Here is a 26,129-nt window from a genome sequence, read left to right as displayed (position 1 = left end):
AATAATAATAATAATAATAATAATAATAATAATAATAATAATAATAATTAATAATAATAATAATAGCAAATGCAGGAATCTGGCCCATGGCCGTCACTGAGTGGGCTCAAACCACCAACCTTCTGGTTAACAGCCAGATGCACTGACGCATCAGGCCACCTCGTATTCAGGCGGATTTCAATACCATGAGGTTGAGTGACCAAGGAAGCTGTGGAAAGACCAGAAGTTGCTGTCCTTGCCTGTTGCCAGAATTTCAGTGACCCAGTACAGTGGTGCGTATGCATAACGAATGACAGTGAGATGGGAAGGAACACTATTGGGGAGAGTACACTGGAGACAACCCCCTGGGTCCCCTCTGCAATGGTGCTAGTACTGCAACACTGTTGTAGTTATTTAGTCGTTTAGTCATGTCCGACTCTTCGTGACCCCATTGACCAGAGCATGCCAGGCACTTCTGTCTTCCACTGCCTCCCGCAGCTTGGTCAAACTCACGTTAGTAGCTTTGAGAACACTGTCCAACCATCTCGTCCTCTGTTGTCCCCTTCTCCTTGTGCCCTCCATCTTTCCCAACATCAGGGTCTTTGCCAGGGAGTCTTCTCTTCTCATGAGGTGGCCAAAGTATTGGAGCCTCAGCTTCAGGATCTGTCCTTCCAGTGAGCACTCAGGGCTCATTTCCTTCAGACTGGATCGGTTTGATCTTCTTGCAGTCTATGGGACTCTCAAGAGTCTCCTCCAGCACCATAATTCAAAAGCATCAGTTCTTCAGCGATCAGCCTTCTTTATGGTCCAGCTCTCACTTCCATACATCACTACTGGGAAAACCATAGCTTTAACTATACGGGCCTTTGCTGGCAAGGTAATGTCTCTGCTTTGTAAGATGCTGTCTAGGTTTGTCATTGCTTTTCTCCCAAGAAGCAGGCGTCTTTTAATTTCGTGACTGCTGTCACCATCTGCAGCAATCATGGAGCCCAAGAAAGTAAAATCTCTCACTGCCTCTATTTCTTCCCCTTCTATTTGGCAGGAGGTGATGGGCCCAGTGGCCATGATCTTCGTTCTTTTGATGTTGAGCTTCAGACCATATTTTGTGCTCTCCTCTTTCACCCTCATTAAAAGGTTATTTAATTCCCCCTCACTTTCTGCCATCAAGGTTGTGTCATCTGCATATCTGAGGTACTGCCACACCCCCCGATGCAAATACAAAATATTTAGCAAGGGTACAGAAAGCAATCTCCATGTCTCCAATTCTCCACCGCCCTCCACACACACACACACACAAAGTTTGGAAGTTGGTTGCTATAACTGGCTAGGAAATACAACCTCATGGTTTTACAGTGGTGCCTCGAAAGACGAAATTAATCCGTTCCGTGAGGCTCTTCGTATAGCGTTTTTTTCGTCTTGCGAAGCAAGCCCATTGACAGCTTAGCGGATTAGCGCTATTAGCGGTTTAGCGGCTTTTAGCGGATCAGCTGATAAGCGGCTTATCAGCGGATCAGCTGATAAGCGGCTTAGGGCTTAGGAAAAGGGGGGGGGGAGGGAAAAAACCCTGCAGGAACTCGCAAGACATTTTCATCTTGCGAAGCAAGCCCATAGGGAAATTTGTTTTGCGAAGTGTCTCCAAAACGGAAAACCCTTTCGTCTAGCGGGTTTTCCGTCTTGCGAGGCATTCGTCTTGCGGGGCACCACTGTATTTGCTCAGGGGGCAAATTACTGAAGAACTGAAGCCAGAAATCAGTGGGGAGGTGAAAGGACTATATAGGTGGCCCTATATGTGGGAGGCATATGTCCCAAGTCACACGCCATGTTCCACGTGTGTGTGCATGTGTGTGTGTTTGAATGGAGAGAACAACACGAAAAATGGCTCTAAACTCGAAGGATGGAGAAGCTGTGAACTGGCACTGGAGCATGCACATTTTATTTCTACCAAAAAACAAAAACAAACCCAGTTTGGTCAGAGAAAAAGGGAATATATCCATGATAATAGGGACAACAAGACCATTCATTGAGATCAACTAGGCAGCACTGCATTTCTCTGCAAAACTAATTCCCTCTTTTCCCTACACTATGGCATGAAAGCAACAGTAGCATGAAAACGTCCAGTATTTTCTCTCTCTTCAAAATGTGCCGCAGCGCTAGAGCACCCACCTTCTGCGAAAACAAATTTTTAATTAAACATTGTTTAATTGGATGTATCAAAAATTAATTGGAAACCGATTCTGTAGTAACCAACAAAGGGTTTTTGCAGATGGAGAGGAGGAAGAGGTGAAGAGAAAGGAACAACAGTTTACCCACGGTCTGACTCAAAAGATGTGCCAAATGTAAAAACAGAAAGCCAGCACGTACATGCATAGTAGTTTGGCTCTGCAAATATAGTTTCAGTTATGGAGTAGGGGAGGCATTTAGATGCTTATACTCATGATTAACTCTTCTGAACAAGTGAAATATGGAAGCAAAACGAACCGGTAGCTATTTACCAACTTTGCTTCCATTATGGCACAGCTGAATACAGTGCTGAGAGCTTTCTGACAACTAATGAGAGATGCATGGCTAATCACAAAAGACATTATGACTGCCAAAGGTACAATGATAATAAGCAAGCTAACAATAACAGAAAAACAATGGCTACCAGGGATGTATAAGTAACAGAATTCAAGCAGCAAATACTTGGCACTGTTTCATTTTAAGCCTTGCTTTTTTGCTGAAAAAGCTCTCGCTAACTACTTGAAGTCAGAGAAACCATATTGGAAGGTCTGCTGCCGGCCATCAGATCGTCTCACGAAACAATCTACCCTGCAAGAGCAGCTCAAATTCTGCAACATGTGCAGCAACCCACTCAAAGCTACGTGTGCAAGCGGCTTCCAATTCAAGAGATAGAGCTTCAGTGCTGGGCAGCTACTGTTGTGGAAGAACATATGATTCTACACATACATAAAAAAGGTGTTTCTGTTTGTTGCAAAGTTCAGTGGCCACTTATGGAAAGCATCTTAGTACGGCAGTAGCCAAGAGACCACCGCATATACAGTACAGTGGTACCTCCGGTTGCAGACAGGATCCGTTCCGGAGCTCCGGTCGGATCCTGAGGTTTCCGCAACTGGAGGTGCCTGTTCTGCGCATGTGCGCGGGGTGGTAGAGCAATTCTGTACATGCGTCTATGGTGAAACCCGGAAAAATACTTCTGGGTTTGCCATGTGCATATCCCGAAGGATACGTAACCATAGGTGTGCATAAGTAGAGGTACCACTGTACTTTCATTCTGATGCCTTACTCATCTTCCTAGGTATTCAGGGAAGTTTTTGAAGGTAACAACTTCATTTCCCACCTCTTCCACAGTTCTCCAAATTAATTTGGCATCGCAGCCTACAACCCTCGCTTCTCCAGTTCCACAGTCCTCAGCTGTCTAAAAGTCTCTTGCTCCCTCAAATGACTACCCTTTCACCCCTTGCAAAGCATCATCACCAATGATAGTATGACAGCTACACTCCAATGATAGTATTGGACTTGTTCTTGGCAGTGATGTGGTAGGTAAAAGGTAAAGGATCCCTGGACAGTTAAGTCCAGTCAAAGTTGACTCTGGGGTTGGGGCACTCATCTCGCTCTATAGACCGAGGGAGCCGGTGTTTGTGCACACACAGGTTTCCGGGTCATGTGGCTAGCATGACTAAACCACTTCTGGTGCAACAGGACACTGTGACGGAAGCCATAGCACAAAGAAACACCGTTTACTTTCCCGCCGGAGCGGTACCTATATATCTAATTGCACTGGCATGCTTTCGAACTGCTAGGTTGGCAGGAGCTGGGACAGAGCAATGGGAACTCACCCTGTCGCAGGGATTCAAACCGCCGACCTTCTGATCAGCAAGCCAAAGAGGCTCAGTGGTTTAGACCACAGTGCCACTCGCGCCCCTGATGTGTTAGTACAGTGGATGCTCGCGTTGCGAACGTGATCTGTGCAGGAGGCACGTTCGCAACCGGTAGCGCTCGCAACCCGCAGTGCCGCGTCTGCGCACATGCGGGTCGTGATTTGGCACTTCTGCACATGTGCAAGCACAGAAACCCAGAAGTAACACGTTCCGGGACTCCCAGCTTCGGCGCAGTGCGCAACCTGAAAGCACACAAACAGAAGCGCCTGTAACCCGAGGTATGACTGTATTATGTAGAACTGAACATGCAACTGAACAGCTGTGTTACCCTAAGGCAGATTGAACTTTGCAAACCTCTGGCACTGAATATATGAACCTTCCTATAGGAGAACTATATGTTGATGTCTGCCAGCAATTTCTAGATCAACTCTGTATCCCTAAATGGAAACCAGAGTCATAGGTCATACATTTTCTATTACTGGGGAATGATCAGGAGCTCACCAAGTTAGTGGCTAAATATCTCTATTTGGTTTTTTGTCGTCGAAGACATCTGATCTCCCTGGACACCAAGAGATGTGACGATAGACTGCTCTGCCTCCTTTCTTTTAGCAAATGTTTTGTGCCACTGGGGAAGTGGTAATTCTGTACTGATTTGTTTTGGATGTTGTATGTGATGCCAATAAAAGGTTTTACGATACGATATGATCTAGGAGAATTTAGTTTAGGTTGGCACTAGCTAGAAATAGGTTTCACCTCACATTGTCTTGCACAAGGAATAGAAGTCCAGCTACTTTGCCCAAGTGTGCCTCTAAGTTGAATCGACTTCACCAAGGTCTACTGTTTTTATATTTTTGAACTTATTGCCAGAGCCACGAGGAGTACAATTAAGGTACTACCTGGAGGTATTGCCTTAAATAAAGCTCTGTATAATGATCACTTTAAAGGAAGGCTTTAATTTTAAGTACTGGGGGAGCTGTTACCAGTTCCCCACAGCCAGATATAAACGTTTCCCCAATTCCAGTTATAATCATTGGTGAATTTCTTCATCAAAACCTGGGAAAAGGTTCAGAAATAAATTTCCAGCTCCCTAAGTTGTAGTTTCGGATCTGATCCTGGTTTGAGACTCTGAGTAGTAAACTGAAAGTAGAGTGGTGCCCCGCAAGATGAATGCCTCGCAAGACGAAAAACCCGCTAGGCGAAAGGGTTTTCCGTTTTTTGAGGCGCTTCGCAAGACGAAAACGTCTTGCGAGTCTTTTCCCTTTCCCCCCTTTTGCTAAGCCGCTAAGCCGCTAATAGCCGCTAAGCTGCTAAGCCGCTAATAGCGCTAATCCGCTAATAGGGATGCTTCACAAGACGAAAAAACCGCTAGACGAAGAGACTCGCGTAACGGATTATTTTCGTCTTGCGAGGCACCACTGTAGTAACCCACAGTTCTTCATAGAAGGGAAGTCCAGTTTAAGCTCACCAGGATCAGCGTGCCAATGAAGGGAAGAGGGAAAGGGAGAGCTCACAGCAGGCCAGGGATTTATGTCAAAGCTGGGCTTTAGTATAATTCTCTCTCTTCAGAGGGGCAACATCATATAAGGCTCAAGTGAGATCTGAGAACGTGTTTGGACCTACCTTTTCTTTATGCAAAACAAGAAAAAATCTTGATTCTGATTCTCTAGAAATTTATCCTGCTAAGAGGGAAATGGTAAAAGCATTCCAGACCAACAAGCACAGCCTGCTTCTGACTCAGGCACTGCCATTACCATTTTGATAGTGATTCAAATAACTTTCTCTTTGATTTCAGGAATTACTGTAATTTCAGAACTACACTTATAATTACAATAAGCTGTTTTGAAGAGGGAAATGATTAGAGGTTGCTTTGTGGGGGGGACTTATTGTTTCATGTAATATTTCATATTTTATTATGTCTACGAAGAATTGATGCTTTTGAATTATGGTGCTGGAGGAGACTCTTGAGAGCCCCATGGACTGCAAGAAGATCAAACCTATCCATTCTGAAGGAAATCAGCCCTGAGTGCTCACTGGAAGGACAGATCCTGAAGCTGAGGCTCCAATACTTTGGCCACCTTATGAGAAGAGAAGACTCCCTGGAAAAGACCCTGATGTTGGGAAAGATGGAGGGCACAAGGAGAAGGGGACAACAGAGGACGAGATGGTTGAACAGTGTTCTTGAAGCTACCAGCATGAGTTTGACCAAACTGCGGGAGGCAGTGGAAGACAGAAGTGCCTGGCGTGCTCTGGTCCAGGGGGTCACGAAGAGCCAGACACAACTAAACGACTAAACAACAACAACAACTCTGTGAGTTGACTTTTATGTACGACAGGCGATGACAAAGCGTGTTCTCCTTCATGGAGAGCACGTGTTGCGGTGGGGTCTAGTAGGACACCCCCTCTTGGTTGCTAGGCGGGGCCGTTTGGATGGCCATGACTGTGATTGGGCTATAATAGTTGTTGGGGAGATTTTGATGTTACCATTGAGTGGGTTGGCCCGAAGGTTATATATTTTTTGCACGCAATCTCTTTTGCTGTGTGCACTGGATCGCCCGCCCACCCTCCCTAATTGAGGGCTTTTGCATTTGACATTGCTATACCTGTCATGGGGTTGTCTGCTTTCGGTGCAGGGGCCTGGTAGGAATTTTGTCCATCTGGCTGATTGGCTGGGGCCATTTGGTTTTTGCCTACTGCGTAGCTAATCATCACAACTTGTAAGGCTCTGGGGTTAGGCATTGGTTAAAATTTGGTTGGTGGAGGGGTAAGGGTTGGCTGTGCTTGCCCCTCCAATGCTGCTGCTGCTGCAAGGAAATTCCATTAAAGGAATCCAGGGGCTCGCCATGCTTTTGTCCGAATCCCTGGCAAGGGGCTTGGGCTGCGCAAGCCCCTGGGAATGTGCAGGGAGTGGGGAGGGTATGGTGCCCAGCCCCATTCTCTCCCCAAAACGTTTTTCCTTACTGACTTTCACAGGGTTCTGGAAGTCACTTCTGTCCTGGGGCAGGGACAGTGTGATGGCCTGGGATTCGGACTCAGAGGCTGAACCTGAGGAGTCCCAGCCTGCACAGGAGTCCCCGCCTCCAGAACCAGCTGAGCCGGGGCTGGGGCCTGAGCCTGAAGGGTCCTCACCTGTGCTGGATCCTCAGGTGCAGGCACCAGCTGAGTCTGCTCTGGCCCCTGAGGTGATGGAGGGCCCATTGCCTGCAGGTGCTCCACTCTCAGCCCCGTCAGAGGAAGCTGAGGTTGCCTCTTGGTCCAGTAACCCTTCAGCCTCTCCTGCGCTGCAGAGGCTCAGGGCAGAGAGGCGGAGGGAACTAAATTCCTGCAGGAGGAGTGCTCACCTCCAGGCCAGGAGAGGCGAGTCACCTGTGGACCGGGGCCGCCCTATGCCTTGGGGCAGATAAAAGCCAGTCTGCCCCAGTCCCAGGTTGCGGGAGCAATGTTGTTGCAAGCCTGTTCCTGCCTGCACCCTGTCCTGCTCTTCTGCCAGAGTTCCTGACCCCACCTGACTCCCTGCCTTGGACCTAGCTACAGCTTTGACGGATGGCCTCCATACCACACCATCGACCTTGGACTGGATTCAGACCTCGCCTCTCGGTTAGCCCCCGGGACCAGCACAGATAGTCATAACCAATGCCTAAGCAACCACTCACATTATGTATTTTAATAAAGTTGTGGCCAAAATTATGCCAAAAACCTTAAACAAAAATTCTGTGTGAATTGTGATTTATTTAGGGGGTGCCTTGGGGACTTCGAAATGCAATTAGACACCGGCTATGTATACAAGAAAGTCTATGGCTGAGCTAGCTGTGATGTTATGCAAGGTTCACCATCATTCTCTTTGCCTTAGATGCCCGAGAAAGTTCCATAGGCTTTCCCCTTCATTGCTGTGCAATTTTTTAAAATTCAACATGGGTCACTAAATTTGACACGCAGCATCTACCTTACAGAATTACATTAGCCTGAAATGCAAGACAAAAAATAAAATAAAAAAATGAGCTGACCCAGAACAAACATGAAAAGGTGCTGACTCCAGTCTGACGCTCAGAGCACCTAAACAGTCAAGGAAATTGAGAAGAGGGCAACACTCAGTTCCAAGAAGCATGAAAATAGAGAGTTAAATGTGCTATATAAGCCTTTCCCAACCTTGTGCTCCCAGCTGCTGTTGGTCTATAACTCTCATCATCCCTAGTGAATAGGGCCAATGGTTGTAGACCAATGATATCTGAGGGCACAAGGCTGAAAAAGGCAACACTATATTAAAGCTTTGTTCTTATTTATTTATAAAACATTTGTCCATTCACACTAATTGTGCAATCTTATGCACTCTTACTTGCCAGTAAGAACATAGTAGAACATAGTAGAAGTAAGGTCAAGTCAGGATTAAACCAGGAAGTCTCTAATTAACCATTGTGTTGTGTTTTATCCAAAACAGGTGACCAGCTTCAGAACAAGCCAGGATATTATACAGTACACTGTTTGAAGTTAGCTTAAAATCCTGGATTTTCCAAAGCTGGTAACCATAATTCCTAATTTAAATGAAACAGGAAGCTTTGGTTAATTAGAGATTTCCTGGTTTGATTGCTGTACAGAGCAAGAAAAGGAGCAAAGAAACTAGGAAAAGACTTGTGCACGTTTTAGTTCAATAAGCAAATACATGATTGTCTGAATACAGCAAATACTTTCTCAGGTAAAACCACTATACATTTAATGTGTATTTTTAAATTCATTCTCAAAGGTTGTCTAAACATGTTTACCATGGCATGAGTCCTAATAGATCACCCAAATAACTCCCCACTAGAAAGCCAAACTGATCTTGCAGCTATGAGACTCTGTCTCCATCATTTATCAAGAATTGTTGTTGTTGTTTAGTCGTTTAGTCATGTCCGACTCTTTGTGACTACATGGACAGGCACTTCTGTCTTCCACTGCCTCCCGCAGTTTGGTCAAACTCATGCTGGTAGCTTCGAGAACACCGTCCAACCATCTCGTCCTCTGTCGTTCCCTTCTCCTTGTGCCCTCCATCTTTCCCAACATCAGGGTCTTTTCCAGGGAGTCTTCTCTTCTCATGAGGTGGCCAAAGTATTGGGGCCTCAGCTTCATGATCTGTCCTTCCAGTGAGCACTCAGGGCTGATTTCCTTAAGAATGGATCGGTTTGATCTTCTTGCAGTCCATGGGACTCTCAAGAGTCTCCTCCAGCACCATAATTCAAAAGCATCAATTCTTCGGCGATCAAGAATATTGAAGCACTAATTTGATTACACAAGGGCACAAACTCATTGTTGCATTTACGAATCAATAATCATTTTGCAAGGAGCTTTATAATTGTTGTGCATCATTACAAGATTTCTGCGAGCTATATACTTGCAACTCTATTTTATAGCAGGACAATAGAGGCTGAGTGATAATGAGCTAGTAAAAAACATATGGCTAAAACCCAAATGTCTCGGTCATAAACTCTCTAATTTTGGTAAACTAGTCTTGATATATGAACAATGAACATTCACAGGGAATGTTGAAAATGTTTATTTTGTTTAATGCTTTGCCTATGCAAAGATTTTAAATTATCAATACAAATATATTCATGTACCGGTACTTCGTAGGTCAATCATTCATGGTTCAAGGTATTTATACTACCAAAGTAACTTGGCCAAACACTGGAATTAGATCACACTGTCAGCCATCTTCAAAGAATTAGGAAAGCAGTTATTTTTCCATGCAGGAAAATATCTTTACCAATACATATCTAACATTTGATTTTAATTCTCTACCGCCCCCCCCCAAATGTTCAGAAGCCTACTCTTTAAAGGGTTCTGGGATAAGAGTTCCATTTTGTAAGAAGAAATATTTGCATGCATAAAATTCAGCAGAGAGCAGGTGAAAATAAAATTATATCTTATGCAGATGCTTTGTGTCTTTAAAAAAGGAAAAAGGAAAAAACCCTGAATGTCCTAGTTTTTCAGAAATGCTGACTATTCCGTATTGTCCATCATTTCATTGTTCAATGCTTATTCTTAGAGCCTTTGGGGGAGAAAATTGTGGATATAAACAGCTCTATATGTTTGCTGATGATGCATGGCATTCAGAAGCTGGAGGATCTTAGTTGTCTGTTGTTGTTTTTAAAAACCAAGTTGTGGATAAAAATAGCTGAAACTCAATAGGCGGAGCCTGCTGAAACCAGGCAAACTCCCAGGGGTTGAGAGAGAGAAAGCTTTAGGTTCTTCAACCTGTCCTCTTTTGTGGTCCAGCATGTTCAACCTACCCTTAACCTTCCAGTTCATATTCTCTGAAAACTGTGAAGCAGTAACATGGTATCACTGGAGCTGACAGACCACCAGCTCTTGACATGGGTAGCATTAATGCAATAGTAAGTAAAAGGTTAAAAGGTAAAGGACGCCTGGATGATTAAGTCCAGACAAAGGCGATTATGGTGTGCAGCGCTCATCTCGCTTTCAGGCCGAGGGAGCTGGCGTTTGCCCACAGACAGCTTTCCAGATCATGTGGCCAGCATGACTGAACTGCTTCTGGGACAACGGGACACTGTGATGGAAACCAGAGCGCACGGAAATACTGTTTACCTTCCCGCCACAGAGGTACCTATTTATCTACTTGCACTGGCGTGCTTTCGAACTGATAGGTTAGCAGGAGCTGGGACCGAGCAACGGGAGCTCACCCTGTCACGGGGATTCAAACCACCGACCTTCCGATCGGCAAGCCCAAGAGGCTCAGTGGTTTAGATCACAGCGCCACCTGCACCCAATGCAATAATAATGTGATAAGCCATCATCTGATTTTATCCGAGTTATAACCAATCTTAAGACTGGATATAGTAATTGCTCTCTCGCAGTGAAGGCAGTTTCACACATTGTGATTATTCAGGCTTTTTCTGTTGTCCAATGGATCTCTGCAACAAACATAGCACAACGTGCAGTCCAGAACCAGGACCCATAATAGTCTCGCCCTCACATTGATGTGTTCTCTGCAGAGAAATATGGTAGACTAAAAGGAACCTGAACATGAATTATGGTACTGGAGGAGACTCTTGAGAGTCCCATGGACTGCAAGAAGATCAAACCTATCCATTCTTAAGGAAATCAACCCTGAGTGCTCACTGCAAGGAGAGATTGTGAAGCTGAGGCTCCAATACTTTGGCCACCTCATGAGAAGAGAAGACTCCCTGGAAAAGACCCTGATGTTGGGAAAGATGGAGGGCACAAGGAGAAGGGGACGACAGAGGATGAGATGGTTGGACAGTGTTCTCGAAGCTACTACCATGAGTTTGACCAAACTGTGGGAGGCAGTGGAAGACAGGAGTGCCTGGCGTGCTCTGGTCCATGGGGTCACGAAGAGTCGGACACGACTAAACAACAACAACAACAACAACAAAAGGAACCTGGCTCTCCTATAACATTTCAAGCAGCACTGCTGCAAGCGAGAGGTACCAACATAGGATAGATATAATCTTGAAGCCATTCTACAAACTTTACTTTGCAGACAGTTTTTCGAGGGTGAACCATACTGCTATCTAAACATATGTACTGCTGTGGTAACCGTGGTTCTTCCTGAAATACCAAAGAGGGACTAAGATTCTGATGTTCCAGGCAAGTAAAAAAAAACCACAACAAAAACCACATTGCCTCTGAACGGTCAGAATGCTGCAGGTTTCATTCTAGCTGGAGACAAAATAAAAGCCTATGCTGAAATATCCAGCTACATTCCACAATAAACTGCGTGCAAAAGATACGCCACCTTTCTCCGCAGAAAGCAATCCCCAAAGAAATTGTTCTATGCTGTGCTTACAGGGTGGAAACTATTTTCTGCCGTACTTTAATATATTTTGCACAGCTCTAACAGCTAGCAAGGCGCAATGCTGCCGCCAATCACATATATGTAAAAGTGAGCCCGTAAGTTCTCCCCCCGCCCCAATTTCTTTATTGAGCTTTAACTGATGCCAGTGAGAGTTTGGCCCTCAAGCCCTTCTAAGCCTGGGGTTGGGCCAGGCATAGACAATGAGAGACAACAGGACTGCTCAAGGTGCCCCGACTATAAAATTGGAGAAATCGAGAGAGATCAATAATAATAATAATAATAATAATAATAATAATAATAATAATTTTTTATTTATACCCCACCCTCCGCAGCCAAGGCCGGGCTCAGAGCGGCTTACAAGCAATAATAAAAACAAATTGAATGATTACAACTTAAAAACAAAATTAAAATACAACATTAAAACATTAAAATGTAGCCTCATCGCAGGAGGAGAAGAAAAGGAAAAAAGAAAGAAAGGGAGGGAGGGAGGGAATCAAATTGGCTCCAAGCCAAAGGCCAGGCGGAACAACTTTGTCTTACAGGCCCTGCGGAAAGAAATCAGATCCTGCAGGGCCCTGGTCTCATGAGGCAGAGCGTTCCACCAGACCGGAGCCAGAGTTGAAAAGGCCCTGGCTCTGGTTGAAGCCAATCTAACTTCCTTAGGCCCCGGGACCACTAGGGTGTTGCTATTTATGGACCTTGAGGCTCTCCATGGGGCATACCAGGAGAGGCGGTCCTGTAGGTACGAGGGTCCTAGGCCGTGAAGGGCTTTAAATGTCAAAACCAGCACCTTAAATCTGACCCTGTACTCTACCGGGAGCCAGTGCAGCAGGAAAAGCACTGGGTGAATATGCTCCCGTGGCAGAGACTCCGTGAGGAGCCTTACTGCAGCATTCTGCACCCTCTGGAGTTTCTGGGTCAGCTTCATGGGCAGCCCCGCGTAGAGCGAATTACAGTAGTCAAGCCTGGAGATGACCGTCGCATGGATCACTGTGACCAGGTCGGGGCGGGAAAGGTAAGGGACCAACTGCTTGATGTGGCGAAGGTGGAAAAATGTCGCCTTGGCTGTTGCTGTAACTTGCGCCTCCATGGAAAGGGAGGAGTCAAGGATTACACCCAAACTCTTAACGGAAGGCAATGGCACTAATTGGACCCCCGCAAGAGAAGAGAGTTGGTCCCTCATCCCGATGCCATCCCGACCCAGCCATAGGACCTCTGTCTTCAAAGGATTTAGTTTCAATTGGCTCCCACGAAACCATCCAGCCACAGCTTCCAAGCATCTGGTCAGTGTGTTCGGGGCCGAGTCGGTGTGGCCATCCATCAGCAGATAGAGCTGAGTGTCATCAGCATATTGGTGACAGCCCAGCCCAAAGCTCCGGATAATCTGGGCAAGGGGGCGCATAAAGATGTTAAAAAGCATCGGGGAGAGAATTGCGCCCTGCGGCACTCCACACACCAAGGAATGGCGCGATGACATTTCCCTCCCTAGTGCCACCCTCTGTCCCCGACCAGAGATAAAAGAGCACAGCCAGTTACGGGCTATGCCCTGTATCCCCACGTCTGCGAGGCGGTGGTCCAGAAGATCATGATCGACCATGTCAAAGGCTGCTGACAAATCTAAAAGGATATATAGCCACACCGGCAGCATATCTCTTCTTTCTCATATCTAAAAATGCAATAAGGGCCTTTACACTCGCCAGAAGCTCGGCTCTGCCCTCGCCGGTCCTGGAAGGAGCCTTTAAAAAAGTCCCATGTGCTCAGAGACTTTGCGCCTGTTCATTGGGAGAGATAGGAAGCCCAGAACACTTGTTCTGTAGATGTCCCTTTTATGAAGAGGCACGTAGTAAGACCATTGATCCATTGGTGAGGCTCGCCGACCTCCCAGAAAAGCAAAAATCCGACCTTTTCCTGTTAGGCAAAGATCAGAAGACAGATGGTCGCCAGATTCTGTGTACAGATCTGTAGGCACAGACCATCTCCCAACTTATGAAAATCCCCAAACTCGGTTCCATGGGTGACTCTGGGTCAACTCCCTACGGTAGTTTATTGTTGTACATGGTTTTTAAATTTATTGTTGTACATTGTTTAATTGTTTGTTTTTCTTCAAGTTTCTGGCCCCATATTTATCGAGAATTGCTGACAGACCTCAGGAAGCCCAAATAATATACTTATTAAACGACAAAGACACAAGTAGATCCCTTGCGGTCGCTAGATACCTGATTAATGTCTTATTTCAAAAAGGAGAAATGGATCACTGTATGACTCTGACAGCTTAGCTAAACTTAAGAACCATCAATAAGTGCCAGAACTAAGACGCATATCCCCCAAAATCTGAGGGATTTGAATAGCGGTTTACATAGAAGGAGCTTATTGTGTATAGTGTTTACTTAATTGAAGTAAAATTGGTTTTATATGGGTGTTTTAACTTGGAACTGTTTAAATTGTATTGTTTATGGATAAATTTTGATGTATTGTTTTAGATATGGGCCAATGGCCGTAATAAATCAAACTAACTAACTAACTTCTGTGACTGTACCCCCAAGTGTGCTTTATAAACTGGTCTCTGACCATAATAAATTATCTATCTACCTACCTACCTATGCCAGTGATGCCCTTCTCCTCTTGTCAGGGATTGGCACATTCAGACAGCATGCGTGGCATCCCAGAAGACATGCAAGGCACCCAGCAGCATGGACTCCTTCAGCAACTTGGAAGGACAATACAATCCAGAAAGGCAAGACGGAGTCTCCTTCTTGTCCATCAGGTTGGGTGCTGGCGACGGAGACCATTCTCTTGAAGCGTGGCCCTGTTCTTTTTATGGGAGGTGTGGGCAGCAGCCACAGTGGTGCAAAAGGGAGATCCTCTGAGGCAAGAGGCTTTCGAGGGGCTCCCAGGCGGAGTCTTTCCCTCCCTGATCTTATAAGCTCTCCCCACTTGGCCTCTGTACGGGCGTCTTGGTTCCGTCCCGGCCGGCCTAGCCCAGAAGCAGCAGCCAAAGTCTCCTCCCTCTCTGAAATAACTCGAGAGGCTGTTTTAATGGGAGAAAACTTTGGCCACTGCCCCTGCGCCAAACAGGGCCAGGAAAGAGCCATGCCCGCATGGAGAATGGGCAGTGGGGAAGTGGTGCGAGGGCTGACAGCTGGGAACCGCCGGGATGATCTCTTGCCCTTCATCCCAGGAGCTGGAGCCTCATCCCTGAAGGTGTGCCTGTAAGTTCTTATTAGGTAAAGGCAAAGGGACCCCTGACCATTAGGTCCAGTCATGGACAACTCTGGGGTTGCGGAGTTCATCTCGCTTTATTGGCCGAGGGAGCCGGCGTACAGCTTCCGGGTCATGTGGCCAGCATGACTAAGCCACTTCTGGCGAACCAGGGCAGCGCACGGAAATGCCGTTTACCTTCGCGCCAGAGAGGTACCTACTTATCTACTGGAACTTTGATGTGCTTTCAAACTGCTAAGTTGGCAGTAGCAGGGACCAAGCAATGGGAGCTTACCCCTCATGGGGATTCGAACCGCCAACCTTCGGATCAGCAAGTCCTAGGCTCTGTGGTTTAACCCACTGCGTCTCAAGTTCTTATTAGTTCTTCTTATTGATGAAGTTTCCACGCCCAAGGCAGACAAATGTCACAGACAGTTTTAAAGCTATTTTAAATTGCTGGAAGAAATTCTCTTTCCAGTTCAAGAAGCATTTAAACACATACATTTCACAGATAAACTTTGCAATTGTCCTGCCTTAAGTCTTCTTCATAATTTCCTTGCACGTGGCACACTTTTTAATGTTGCATTGACAGATGTGTCCCCCATATGAAGCAAATTGTACCTTGTTCCTTTCTCATTGGCTAAGTATCACTTTTGGCAGGGAAATTAAACCTGTGCAAGACATTGCAGTAAACGAGATATTTTAGGTTGATTCACTCCCCCCCCCCCGAAATCAGTCTTGGTCATCATTCTGGATGACCTTCATTGAGAAGGGGACGGAGGAGTGTGTATCGGTTACTCAATCTCCCAGCTGCTCCTGATACCATTGACCATAATATCCTCCTAGATCAACTGTTCAGGATGGGTAAGTGAGGCAATGTATTGCAGTGGCTTTGTTCATACCTGTGCAGCGATTTTGACCAGACAAACAGCAGGAGAAAGTGAGTCATTCTGATAAACTGGGACTTCCATAGCAGCTTTCAGTAAAAATAAAATGCAGAGAAAATTATCCTGCATTTCCTGCAAAGTTTCTTGTTTGGCCCTAATAACGTTTTTCTTCCAATGTATGCATGTTTAAAGGGGCGCGGGTGGTGCTGTGGGTTAAACCACAGAGCCTAGGACTTGCCGATCAGAAGGTTGGCAGTTCGAATCCCCGCAACGGGGTGAGCTCCCGTTGCTCAGTCCCTGCTCCTGCCAAACTAGCAGTTCAAAAGCACGTCAAAGTGCAAGTAGATAAATAGGTACCGCTCAGGCGGGAAGGTAAACGGCATTTCCGTGCGCTGCTCTGGTTCGCCAGAAGCGGCTTAGTCATGCTGGCCACATGACCCGGAAGCTGTACGCCGGCTCCCTCGGCCAATAAAGCGAGATGAGCACCCAACCCCAGAGTCGGCCACGATTGGACCTAATGGTCAGGGGTCCCTTTACCTTTTATGCATGTTTAAGAAACTAAACAGAAAATAAATGATGAGGCGAAAAAGAATTATTAGTATCTCCCCACCCCATCTTACCAAGATCCATGCTTTTGGAGGCTTTCAGATTAATTGATTCTGTCTGCTTGGCCAGTGTCAAAGATCTGAAGTTGATGTGCTGATCTCGTAAGTATGTTGCTGAATCTGCTACTGAGCTGTGGAAGGAAGCCATACCACAAATAAAACAGAATGAAATAAAATAGGCACCAGCTCAAAAACAAATGAAGTAATTAAACCCTGTGAAATATAAACGAATTTTCCCTTCCCCGTTATAATGCAATTTAAATTTCTTACATGAGTTATTGCCTCTATTAAATCTGACTTTACTTAGGAGAGCCATAACCAGAGCGAAAAAAGGCAGGTTTTATCCTGTCTGTCCACTTTGTGGGCCATCTCAGTAATTAATAAGGCTTATTAAAGGTTCACCAAGGATCAAAAGGCAGAAAAGAGTCCTACTGCCTAATACTTATCTTCAACGTAAGTTATTTTTGAAATGCATTTAGCTGCTAGGTGCCACAACATGCCTCATTCCAAAGTTCCGGTATGTGACTCTCCAAATTTCAAGCAAACTAAAGCCCAAACTTGTAAGACGCTTCATTTTTCAGCTGAGATTACATTTTATCCTTCCCAGTTTCAGGCAAATCTTTAAAATCACTGACAGCACCAGATGCAGCAGACAACAGATTTCCAGAAAACTTTCTCTACGGTATCCTCTCTCACTTTAGTTACAAAAAAATTATCCTTCCAAGCATGTGCAAGGCACAGAAGGAACCTACTTTCTTCAGATCTCTACCACTTCCTTAAGAAAATTGTCATTGGGAAATGATTTATAATGAAATGGAAAAAAAAAAAGTTTAAGGCAACCTTTGTTAAAAGACCAGAAGCTTTTTTGCTACGTATTATTGGTCAAGACTTGCCAAAAGAGTAGAAGAAACTATTTATGTATGCCACAACAATGGCTAGGATATTACTAGGCCAAAAATGGAAAGATGACAAGATGCCAGCGAAAGAAGAATGGCAAGTAAAATTGATGGAATACGCTGAAATGGGAAACTTAGAGGCAAGGACAACGGAGACTTTAAAAAGGATTGGGAACCGTTTATGGTGTACATTGTAAAGAAGTGGACTCACTAGCAGGGATTGAGCAAACACTTACAATAAAGAAAACAAACATAAAAGTCAAGGTGTAACAATTGGGGAAAGAACAAAGCGTAAGATGTAATTTGAAAAAAAAAATGGTATAAAGTTGATAAGGATGCAACAATATTTAGCTAAATGATCACAAAATTAAGGTAGAACACAATAGGCAGGAGAAGCAAATATTTAAAGAAAAGGAGGTTGAGGGAAGTCATGGGAGGGTGGTGTGTGGGTAGGGAGAATGAGATTTACATATTCTTTTTGCGATAATGTTGGTTCTGTTGAATATAAAATTGCAAAACTTAATAAAATTACGAAAAAAGAAAAGAAAAAAGGGGAAATTGTAATTGGAAGAACATTAGGCCAGAGTCACACTTGGGGATTTGGGCATGCCTGAGAGACTGCAATGAAAATGTATGCAGACAGATATGACTCTGCTTCTGTATCAGCCGACCACCCTAAATAAACTTGGGATTCAGTTTCTGCATGGGCTGCAGTTGTTGCATACATAAATAAACTTTTCTGACACCTAGAAATTTCTGTCTGACTTATTCCCAACAAAAAGGGCTCTGTTTTTTGGGGGGAAAGTAATTTTAAACATTTTTTTTCCAATTCATTATAAATCGTTTCCTAATACACTTTTACCTTTTCACATGTCCAACACATGCGAAAAAAACATTCCCTCAACTTCTTTACACTTCCAACACATATCTGATTCTGTTTTATAAATCTTAGCCAACCTACTCAGTTAAATACCATCCATGAATCATTTCATTTAACTAAGATTCTTAACCAGTTTCAAACCCTATTCAAGGATACCAGCAAAGTGGGGGACATTATTAGCCTCAACCGAAGATAATGTCGGTGCTAATGTATACCATAATAACCCTTGAAGATTAGGAAAAAAAAAAAACTACATCTAAGCAATAAATAAATGTGTTCCGATGCAAATTAAATGTCATAAAGCAACACGTGGGCTTTTTTACATATCATGTAGGAAAAGCATTCCTATCACCAAAAATAAAGTTATAAATAGTAAGCGGTTTCAAACCTTTGATTATAATCTGCAAGCAGCTCATCAGAAGGATGTGGGGGCAGAGGGGGTGGGATTTCATTTTCAGCAATGCCACTCTCAGATGTATAAAGCTCTGAAATTAAAGGGGGGAGAGGAGGAGTAATAAACTACGGCACCACAAATATGTTACGTCTGTTTGCTGATCAAGAACCGAACCCGCATGTCTCTTGAAACTAATAACAAATTATAAAAAATCTCCAAACTAGCCAAACTAGAATTAAAATTACACCAAGCAGAAAATGCATCCCTTAGGATTTTCAAAAGACCTGATTTTTCCATTTGAACATGCATAATTAAAGATAAACATATTGAAATCCTCCTTATGGTAGAATAGAGTCAAAGTTTATATTGGTTTTATTAATTTCAGCGGATAGTCTCTCACACACCAAACATACACTGAACTAAGGATTGAATAAAACATTCAATAGGTACATAGCTGCAGCACACCAACAGGCCTTTATCTTTTCTAAGCATTTGTCTGGGCATTTATCTTCTCTCTCTTTCTTATCTACAAATTAGGGCTAGGCCATAGATTCATAGAATTGTAGACCCAAGGATCATCAGCTTGAAAACCTCAAAGGAAGGAGATTCCTGGTCCTGAATGGAGTAACTGTGCCCCTGAAGGACCAGGTGCGCAGCCTGGGAGTCATTTTGGACTCACAGCTGTCCATGGAGGCGCAGGTCAATTCTGTGTCCAGGGCAGCTGTTTATCAGCTCCATCTGGTGCGCAGGCTGAGACCCTACCTGCCTGCGGACTGTCTTGCCAGAGTGCTGCATGCTCTGGTTATCTCCCACTTCGACTACTGCAATGCGCTCTACGTGGGGCCACCTTTGAAGGTGACCCGGAAACTACAACTAATCCAGAATGCAGCAGCTAGACTGGTGACTGGGAGCGGCCACCGAGACCACATAACACCGGTCTTGAAAGACCTACATTGGCTCCCAGTATGTTTCCGAGCACAATTCAAAGTGTTGTTGCTGACCTTTAAAGCCCTAAACAACCTCAGCCCAGTATACTTGAAGGAGCGTCTCCACCCCCATCGTTCTGCCTGGACGCTGAGGTCCAGCGCCGAGGGCCTTCTGGCGGTTCCCTCACTGCGAGAAGTGAAGTTGCAGGGAACCAGGCAGAGGGCCTTCTCGGTAGTGGCACCTGCCCTGTGGAACGCCCTCCCACCAGATGTCAAAGAGAAGAACAACTACCAGATTTTTAGAAGACATCTGAAGGCAGCCCTCTTTAGGGAAGCTTTTAATGTTTAACAGACTACTGTTGTTTTAATGCTTTGTTGGAAGTCGCCCAGAGTGGCTGGGGAAACCTACCCAGATGGGCAGGGTATAAAGAATTCTCTTCTAACCTCCCGAGGGAGACTGTTCCACTGTCAAACAGCTCTTACCCTCAGAAAGTTTTTCCTGGTTTTTAGTCAGAATCTCATTTCTTGCAGTTTGAAGGCCTTGGTTTGAGTCCTACCCTCCAGGGCAGAAGAAAACAAGCTTGTTCCCTCTTCTATGTGACAGCCTTTGAGATATTTGAAAATGGCTATCATACCTCCTATCAGTCTCCTCTTTTCCAGGCTAACCATACCCAGCTCCTTCAACCATTCCTCATAAGGCTTGGTCATAATCCTCATAACCCTTGATCATCTTGGTTGCCCTTCTCTGCACATGTTCTCCATAAATTGTGGTGCCCAGAACTGGACACAGCATTCCAGGTGTGGTCTGACCAAGGCAGAATAGAGAGGTCAGCATTAGGGTTTTGTGGGCCCCCAAGCAGAATGGCACCAGCGACTTCTCGAACCGTCTCTAAAATAACTGGGGCAAGCGAAAAGTGAGAGCTTGCCCCCAAGTCTAAGTCTTCGCAAAAATATCGTTTGCCAACTGTATTGTGTAGTAGTTCTTCCTACATTGAAAGAAGCTGCAGCTTAATCAAGTCCTCAATTCTGAATGGAATGGGAAGTCCACACAGTGTCAAAAAACTTTCTTCTTTTTTTTTGGCTTTTGGTTGCAAACAGTTTTTCTGTTCTCTTTTAGTGAATTGAGAAGGAGAGAGAAGTAAGGGAACTTTGCTTACATGCTTGCATTTCTGAGGGCAGTGGGAGTGCAGGTCATTTTCTGGGATGTAAGACTAACACAAGGGATGCGGGTGGGTTAAACCCATAGCTGTCAAGTGTCCCTTATTTGAAGGGACAGACCCTTATTCCAGTGCCATGTCCCGCTGCTGTCCCTTATTGATGGATGTCCCTTAAATGATGTCCCTTAAATTTCAAAGGAAGCAGCTCCTCTCCCCCCCTCCCTGCCAGCCAGGGAGGAGGGAGGCTCCAACTGTGTTGCTTGGCTGTGTTGCTCACCCAATAAGAAATCTAAGAACAACTGGGGGGTGGAGCATGAATGCCTTGTGTGTGGCTAGTTAATGCAAGCTGAGGAGGTTTTTGAATGCTGGACGCCATTTTGTTGCATGTGCTGCTGCAAACTTTGCAGTGCAAAGCCAGGCCGGGGAGCCATCTTAAGTTGAGGCTGCATAGGCCTTGTGGTGCATGTGATTCAGATTCTATTCAGTTGAACCTCTGGTTACAAAGTTGGTTGGACAGTGTTCTTGAAGCTACCAGCATGAGTTTGACCAGACTGCAGGAGGACAGGAAGACTGGAGTGCCTGGAACAGGTGAGGCTGCAGGTCCCTTATTTTGGCTGCTGATCCCTTATTTCCAAGGCTGCTGGTCCCTTATTTTCAAATCTGTAAGTTGACAGCTATGGTTAAACCACAGAGCCTAGGACTTGCCGATCAGAAGGTTGGCGGTTCGAATCCCCGCGACGGGGTGAGCTCCCGTTGCTCATTCCCTGCTCCTGCCAACCTAGCAGTTCGAAAGCACGTCAAAGTGCAAGTAAATAAATAGGCGGGAAGGTAAACAATGTTTCCGTGCGCTGCTCTGGTTCTCCAGAAATGGCTTAGTCATGTTGGCCACATGACCCGGAAGCTGTACGCTGGCTCCCTCGGCCAATAAAGCAAGATGAGTGCCACCACCCCAGAGTCGTCCGCGACTGGACCTAATGGTCAGGGGTCCCTTTACCCTTTACCTTTAAGACTAACACAGTTTCACCCACAGAACTTGCCATCGTGCTCTTGGAAAAATAAATAAAGCCTTAGCTAGCTAGTCTATGAGGTAAAGGAGGATGCAATTCTTTTGTTATGTTAAATGCACATCATGGGTTGTATTCAACTAAGTTTTACCCAAAGTAGACTTACGGAAATTAATGAACCTAAGTAAGTTAAGTTCATTAATTTCAATGGGCCTACTCTTAGTAAAACTTCATTGACTACCACCCCATAATCTAAACAACTTTTATAGCAGATTTGAAGGAGGAACTCTATCTGTGTTGCTAGTCACTTTTAAAACATTTACCACTCATGTATACTTGAGCGTATATGAAAGTCTTTCTCTGCTGGTTGCCAGAATTAAATTTCTGGTTGCCACAGGCAGATGCGTTCGTGAACTATTATACAAAAACTTATATTCACGACCTAAGGCTTATTTATATTATCTGTTATCCTGAGCTAAAACTGTACACCAGAACCTATTTCAATCTGTGATTTATCACTATAATCAAGTGGTTTGATATGGAGCTGAAGTAATTTGAAAATGAGACGAGAGCTTCTGGAGAAATTGAAGACCCACTCTACAAAAGAGGAAAGTGGTCATTAACTTAAACATACAGAAATGGATGTAGATATTTTGGAAATATTAATGCTAATACATCATATTAATATGTCCTAAATGCACGACAGTCCTGCTTGTTTTTTTGGTCAAGGCAAACCAGGAATAGTAGGGAGCAAAATGAACTGTGCTGACACAATCAGACTTCCTATATGCATAAATAAATCTGAATTAATAATATTTGGTATTAATAGCATGACTGTAGGCTAATGAAACAAAGGCTGGAAAAAGTTTTGCCTTTATAACAAGGATTGCAAATGAGGATTGTAGGCATTTTCAGTTGGTAGATCAATCAACCAAAGCTTTAGTTGATTAATCAGTGGGAACCAAATTTAATAGTAGTACTGCAAGTTAAAGATATGCTATTTCCATCCTAGTGTATTGACTAATAGACAACGAAGAAGAAAAATATTCAATATAGCCTTATATTCTAAAATGAATGGCTGGCTTAGAAAAGAAGAAGTAAATTCTGTGTTTTCTTATACTCACCTTAACATCTGAAAAAGCCACCTTATTATGAGGGGAGGATAACATACATATTTAAATGTAATTATTAATGAATTGCTTATGTGGTAGATGATTAACCAACTAAAATCCTTTATTTGATTCACAGCCTTGGTATGAAGTAACATTTCTCTCTGTAATGTATTCTTGCTTACACTTAATTTTCAGAGCCATTTCTTAGGGCAAACATTAGAACAAAAACCTGTTACTTAGCCACAAAGATGACAGCAAATCCCTTGGCAGACTGGTAATTTTTTTGGGAAGTTACAAACCTTCTGATGAGGCAGATTCCAGTAATCTTTCAGCAACAGAAATGTGAAATTGCTGGCACTGAAGTAAGACTTCTTTGAAGAGGTTGTACTAAAAAAAAATGCTGTCTCTGCACAACAGTTTGGCAGAGGAACAAACTGAGGACCTCTGGGTGGCAAGTATTAGATTATTCATATAAAAATAGACTGAATGCCCGCATTTCAATATTGGATTTTAAAGATTCTTTTATTCAACTACCCATAGGCAAAGCAGATTTGTTTTTTGTTGTTGTTTTTTTTAAAAAAGATATCATTTAGCAGGTGGTTTTTTATATAAATATATGCTTTATATTTTCTCTTTTACAAGAATATTAGATTTATTTTAAAACTCAAAGTGAGTTGGTAGAGGACCTGTGTGTTTGCGTTGGGTTTATAGATGTACACTACAAAGAGTACCAGGAGCATTAAGTAAACATTTAAACTCTCTAGTTACAGATAGGTAGCCGTGTTGGTCTGCCATAGTCAAAACAAAACAAATTCCTTCCAGTAGCACCTTAAAGACCAACTAAGTCAGTTCTTGGTATGAGCTTTCGTGTGCATGCACGAAAGTGTGTATCTGAAGAAGTGTGCATGCACACGAAAGCTCATACCAAGAACTGACTTAGTTGGTCTTTAAGGTGCTACTGGAAGGAATTTGTTTTATTTAAACTCTCTATTTGAGGAAATTCACTATGGCGTGCACCAAATTAGTATGACTAGGCCTTAGTGCCGAAGACTGAAGTCCGGACCTCTCCACCTCAAATGCAATTTCTTTGTTCAGTTACGTATGCCTACGTAATTCTTACCTAATATTTTAAGGATCAATTCTTCCCTCTCTTCTCATCCACAGCCGCCACAGATCACACCACATGACATTCAGGGGTGTCCTCCTTTTCAAAGGAAGACCCCACAAACCAGCAAGTCCTTATCTGCATGAGAGCTCTAAAACAAGCAAAATGTTCCCACTTGCTTGAATCGGGGGATGTGGCTCCATGCATGCATTGGAACAGCGTATGCAGAACTACCGCTGATGCTGTGGCAAATGGTTATCTTTCCTTACTAGGGCACAGTGAGTGAGACTCCCAGAACCAAGAGAGGCATGAAAAGGGCAGAGCAAAGACAGGGGACATGCAGGCACAGCCTTCGATTGCTTGGAAGAAGGCCTGGAGAGGAGGAGACATAAGACGGCTGTGGGGAGACTGAGACCTTTAGTCTCTGCAACTGATTCCATGCAGTAAGACCTACAGGGAATGAGCTGCTGTGCTCATTAGGCCTGACACTCAGTCATGTCTATGAAGATTGCGTTTTTGCTAATACAGTGGTACCTTGGTTCTCAAACGCCTTGGTACTCAAACAACTTGGAACCCAAACACTGAAAACCTGGAAGGAAGTGTTCCGGTTTGCAAACTTTTTTCAGAAGCTGAACATGTTTCATTTGAGTGGTACACTTCTGGTTTGAGTGTTACACTTCCGTTTTGAGTGCTACGCTTCTGATTTGAGTGTTACGCTGAGATCTGTCTGTTTTTGCTATTTATTTTGCTTTTTTGTTTTTGTGGCTCTTTTTTGTTTTGTTTTTGTGACTGTGTGGAACCCAGTTGAGCTATTGATTGATTGATTGATTGTGTGACTGCAGTATATTGCTTATTGCTTTTGTTTTATGGATCAATGGTCTTGTTAGATAGTAAAATTCATGTTAAATGGCTGTTTTAGGGGTTGTTTTTAAAAGTTTGGAACGGATTAATCCATTTTGCATTACTTTCTATGGGAAAGCTTGCCTTGGTTTTGGAACGGTCTTCCAGAACGGATTAAGTTTGAGAACCAAGGTACCACTGTAAAGAGTTAGCTCCATTTTTCTTCTGTGTCATTTGCTGGCCAGCGAGCTCTGTGACAGTAGAATATTGTGCCTTGTTGACTGATTGACACTGCTGGGGGGAGAATCCAGGCAATGTCTGCATTGGTAATGAAAGCACATACATCTGTTTTTGTATAAATTTTGTTTTAACAAATAAATATATTAAATATATGCAAAATATAATAAATATTAAATATATTAATATTAACTATATTGTAAACACTTTACGATATGGAAATTTAATTCAAAGTGTGTCCCCCAGGTTCTGTGTTGAACTCTGGGAGGTTGGAAGCACCATATTTTTCGCCCCATAAGAAGCACCTGACCAAATGACACACAGTTTTTAGAGGAGGAAAACAAGAAAAAAACTATTCTGAATTTAACAGTGGATGTATGATTTTTGTTGTTCATGCTGTGGCCACATGCTATGTGATCTGATGGTGAATTTGGGGTGACCCAATGTAAAAATCCTGAGGATCCGTGGGCTTTTACCTCCCCCCTCCCAGGCAGCCTCCACTAGCATCCCTTATCTCTCTCCCAATCCCACCAATCAGCTGTTTCCTTTCAACACTCCCTTCCCTCTTGTTTGCCTTAGTGTCTTTTCCTTAGCTGGAGCTGTTTTTTGCTCCTCCTTTTCTTCTAATTTCTCTCCCTATTGCTTTAGTCTTCCTGTTTTCCTCCTTTGCAAGTTTGCTGTCTTTACCTCCCCCCTCCCAGGCAGCCTCCTTTATCTCTAGCATCCCTTATCTCGCTTCCGATCGCTTGTGATCAGCAGCTTTGTTTCAACGCCCACTTCCCTCTTTCAAAAGAAAAAAAGCATGATCGGCTTTTTGCCCCTGGGCAATTTGGCTCTAGAGACCACGCATTTGCTCCATAAAACGCACAGACATTTCCCCTTACTTTTTAGGGAGAAAAAAGTGTGTCTTATGGAGCGAAAAATACATAGCTGCCACACCATAATGAACTAAAAGAATCAGGGAGGATCAAAATGGCTGCAATCACTTCCCTGGAAAGCAAGCAGCTTCTGGTTGTTGTGCTCAGACATCATCGGCTTAGAGTTATGTGCAAACATGGCCAACTTTTTAGAGCTCATCTCTCCATATTCCATACTGCTGGAATCTGCAATCTATGGATAAATGCAAGCTAACCTCTGTAGCTCAATACCCTTTGAATCAACACAACTATATGAACAATTGCAACCTTCACACTCATATTAATTTATCGATATCTTGATTCAAAG

At 44.0% G+C, this 26,129-nt stretch overlaps 1 protein-coding gene across 2 annotated transcripts in view; it reads right to left on the bottom strand.

Annotated features, from left to right (window-relative positions):
• The window catches only part of PARD3B (par-3 family cell polarity regulator beta), a 636,273-nt gene that overhangs the window by 358,986 nt on the left and 251,158 nt on the right, over positions 1-26,129 (bottom strand). For both annotated transcript variants that reach the window (XM_081859338.1, XM_081859339.1), the window contains exons 14-15: positions 18,519-18,615; positions 16,370-16,485 (exon numbers count right to left, since the gene is read on the bottom strand). In XM_081859338.1, the coding sequence (XP_081715464.1) occupies positions 16,370-16,485; positions 18,519-18,615 (213 nt within the window). The remainder of the gene's footprint in view (positions 1-16,369; positions 16,486-18,518; positions 18,616-26,129) is intronic.

Source organism: Podarcis erhardii (assembly GCF_964252035.2).
Source record: "Podarcis erhardii genome assembly, chromosome: 1".
NCBI classification, from domain to species: Eukaryota; Metazoa; Chordata; class Lepidosauria; order Squamata; family Lacertidae; genus Podarcis; species Podarcis erhardii.
The sequence above is the reverse complement of the archived record's forward strand: the minus strand, read 5'-3'. Positions and strand labels throughout refer to the sequence as shown.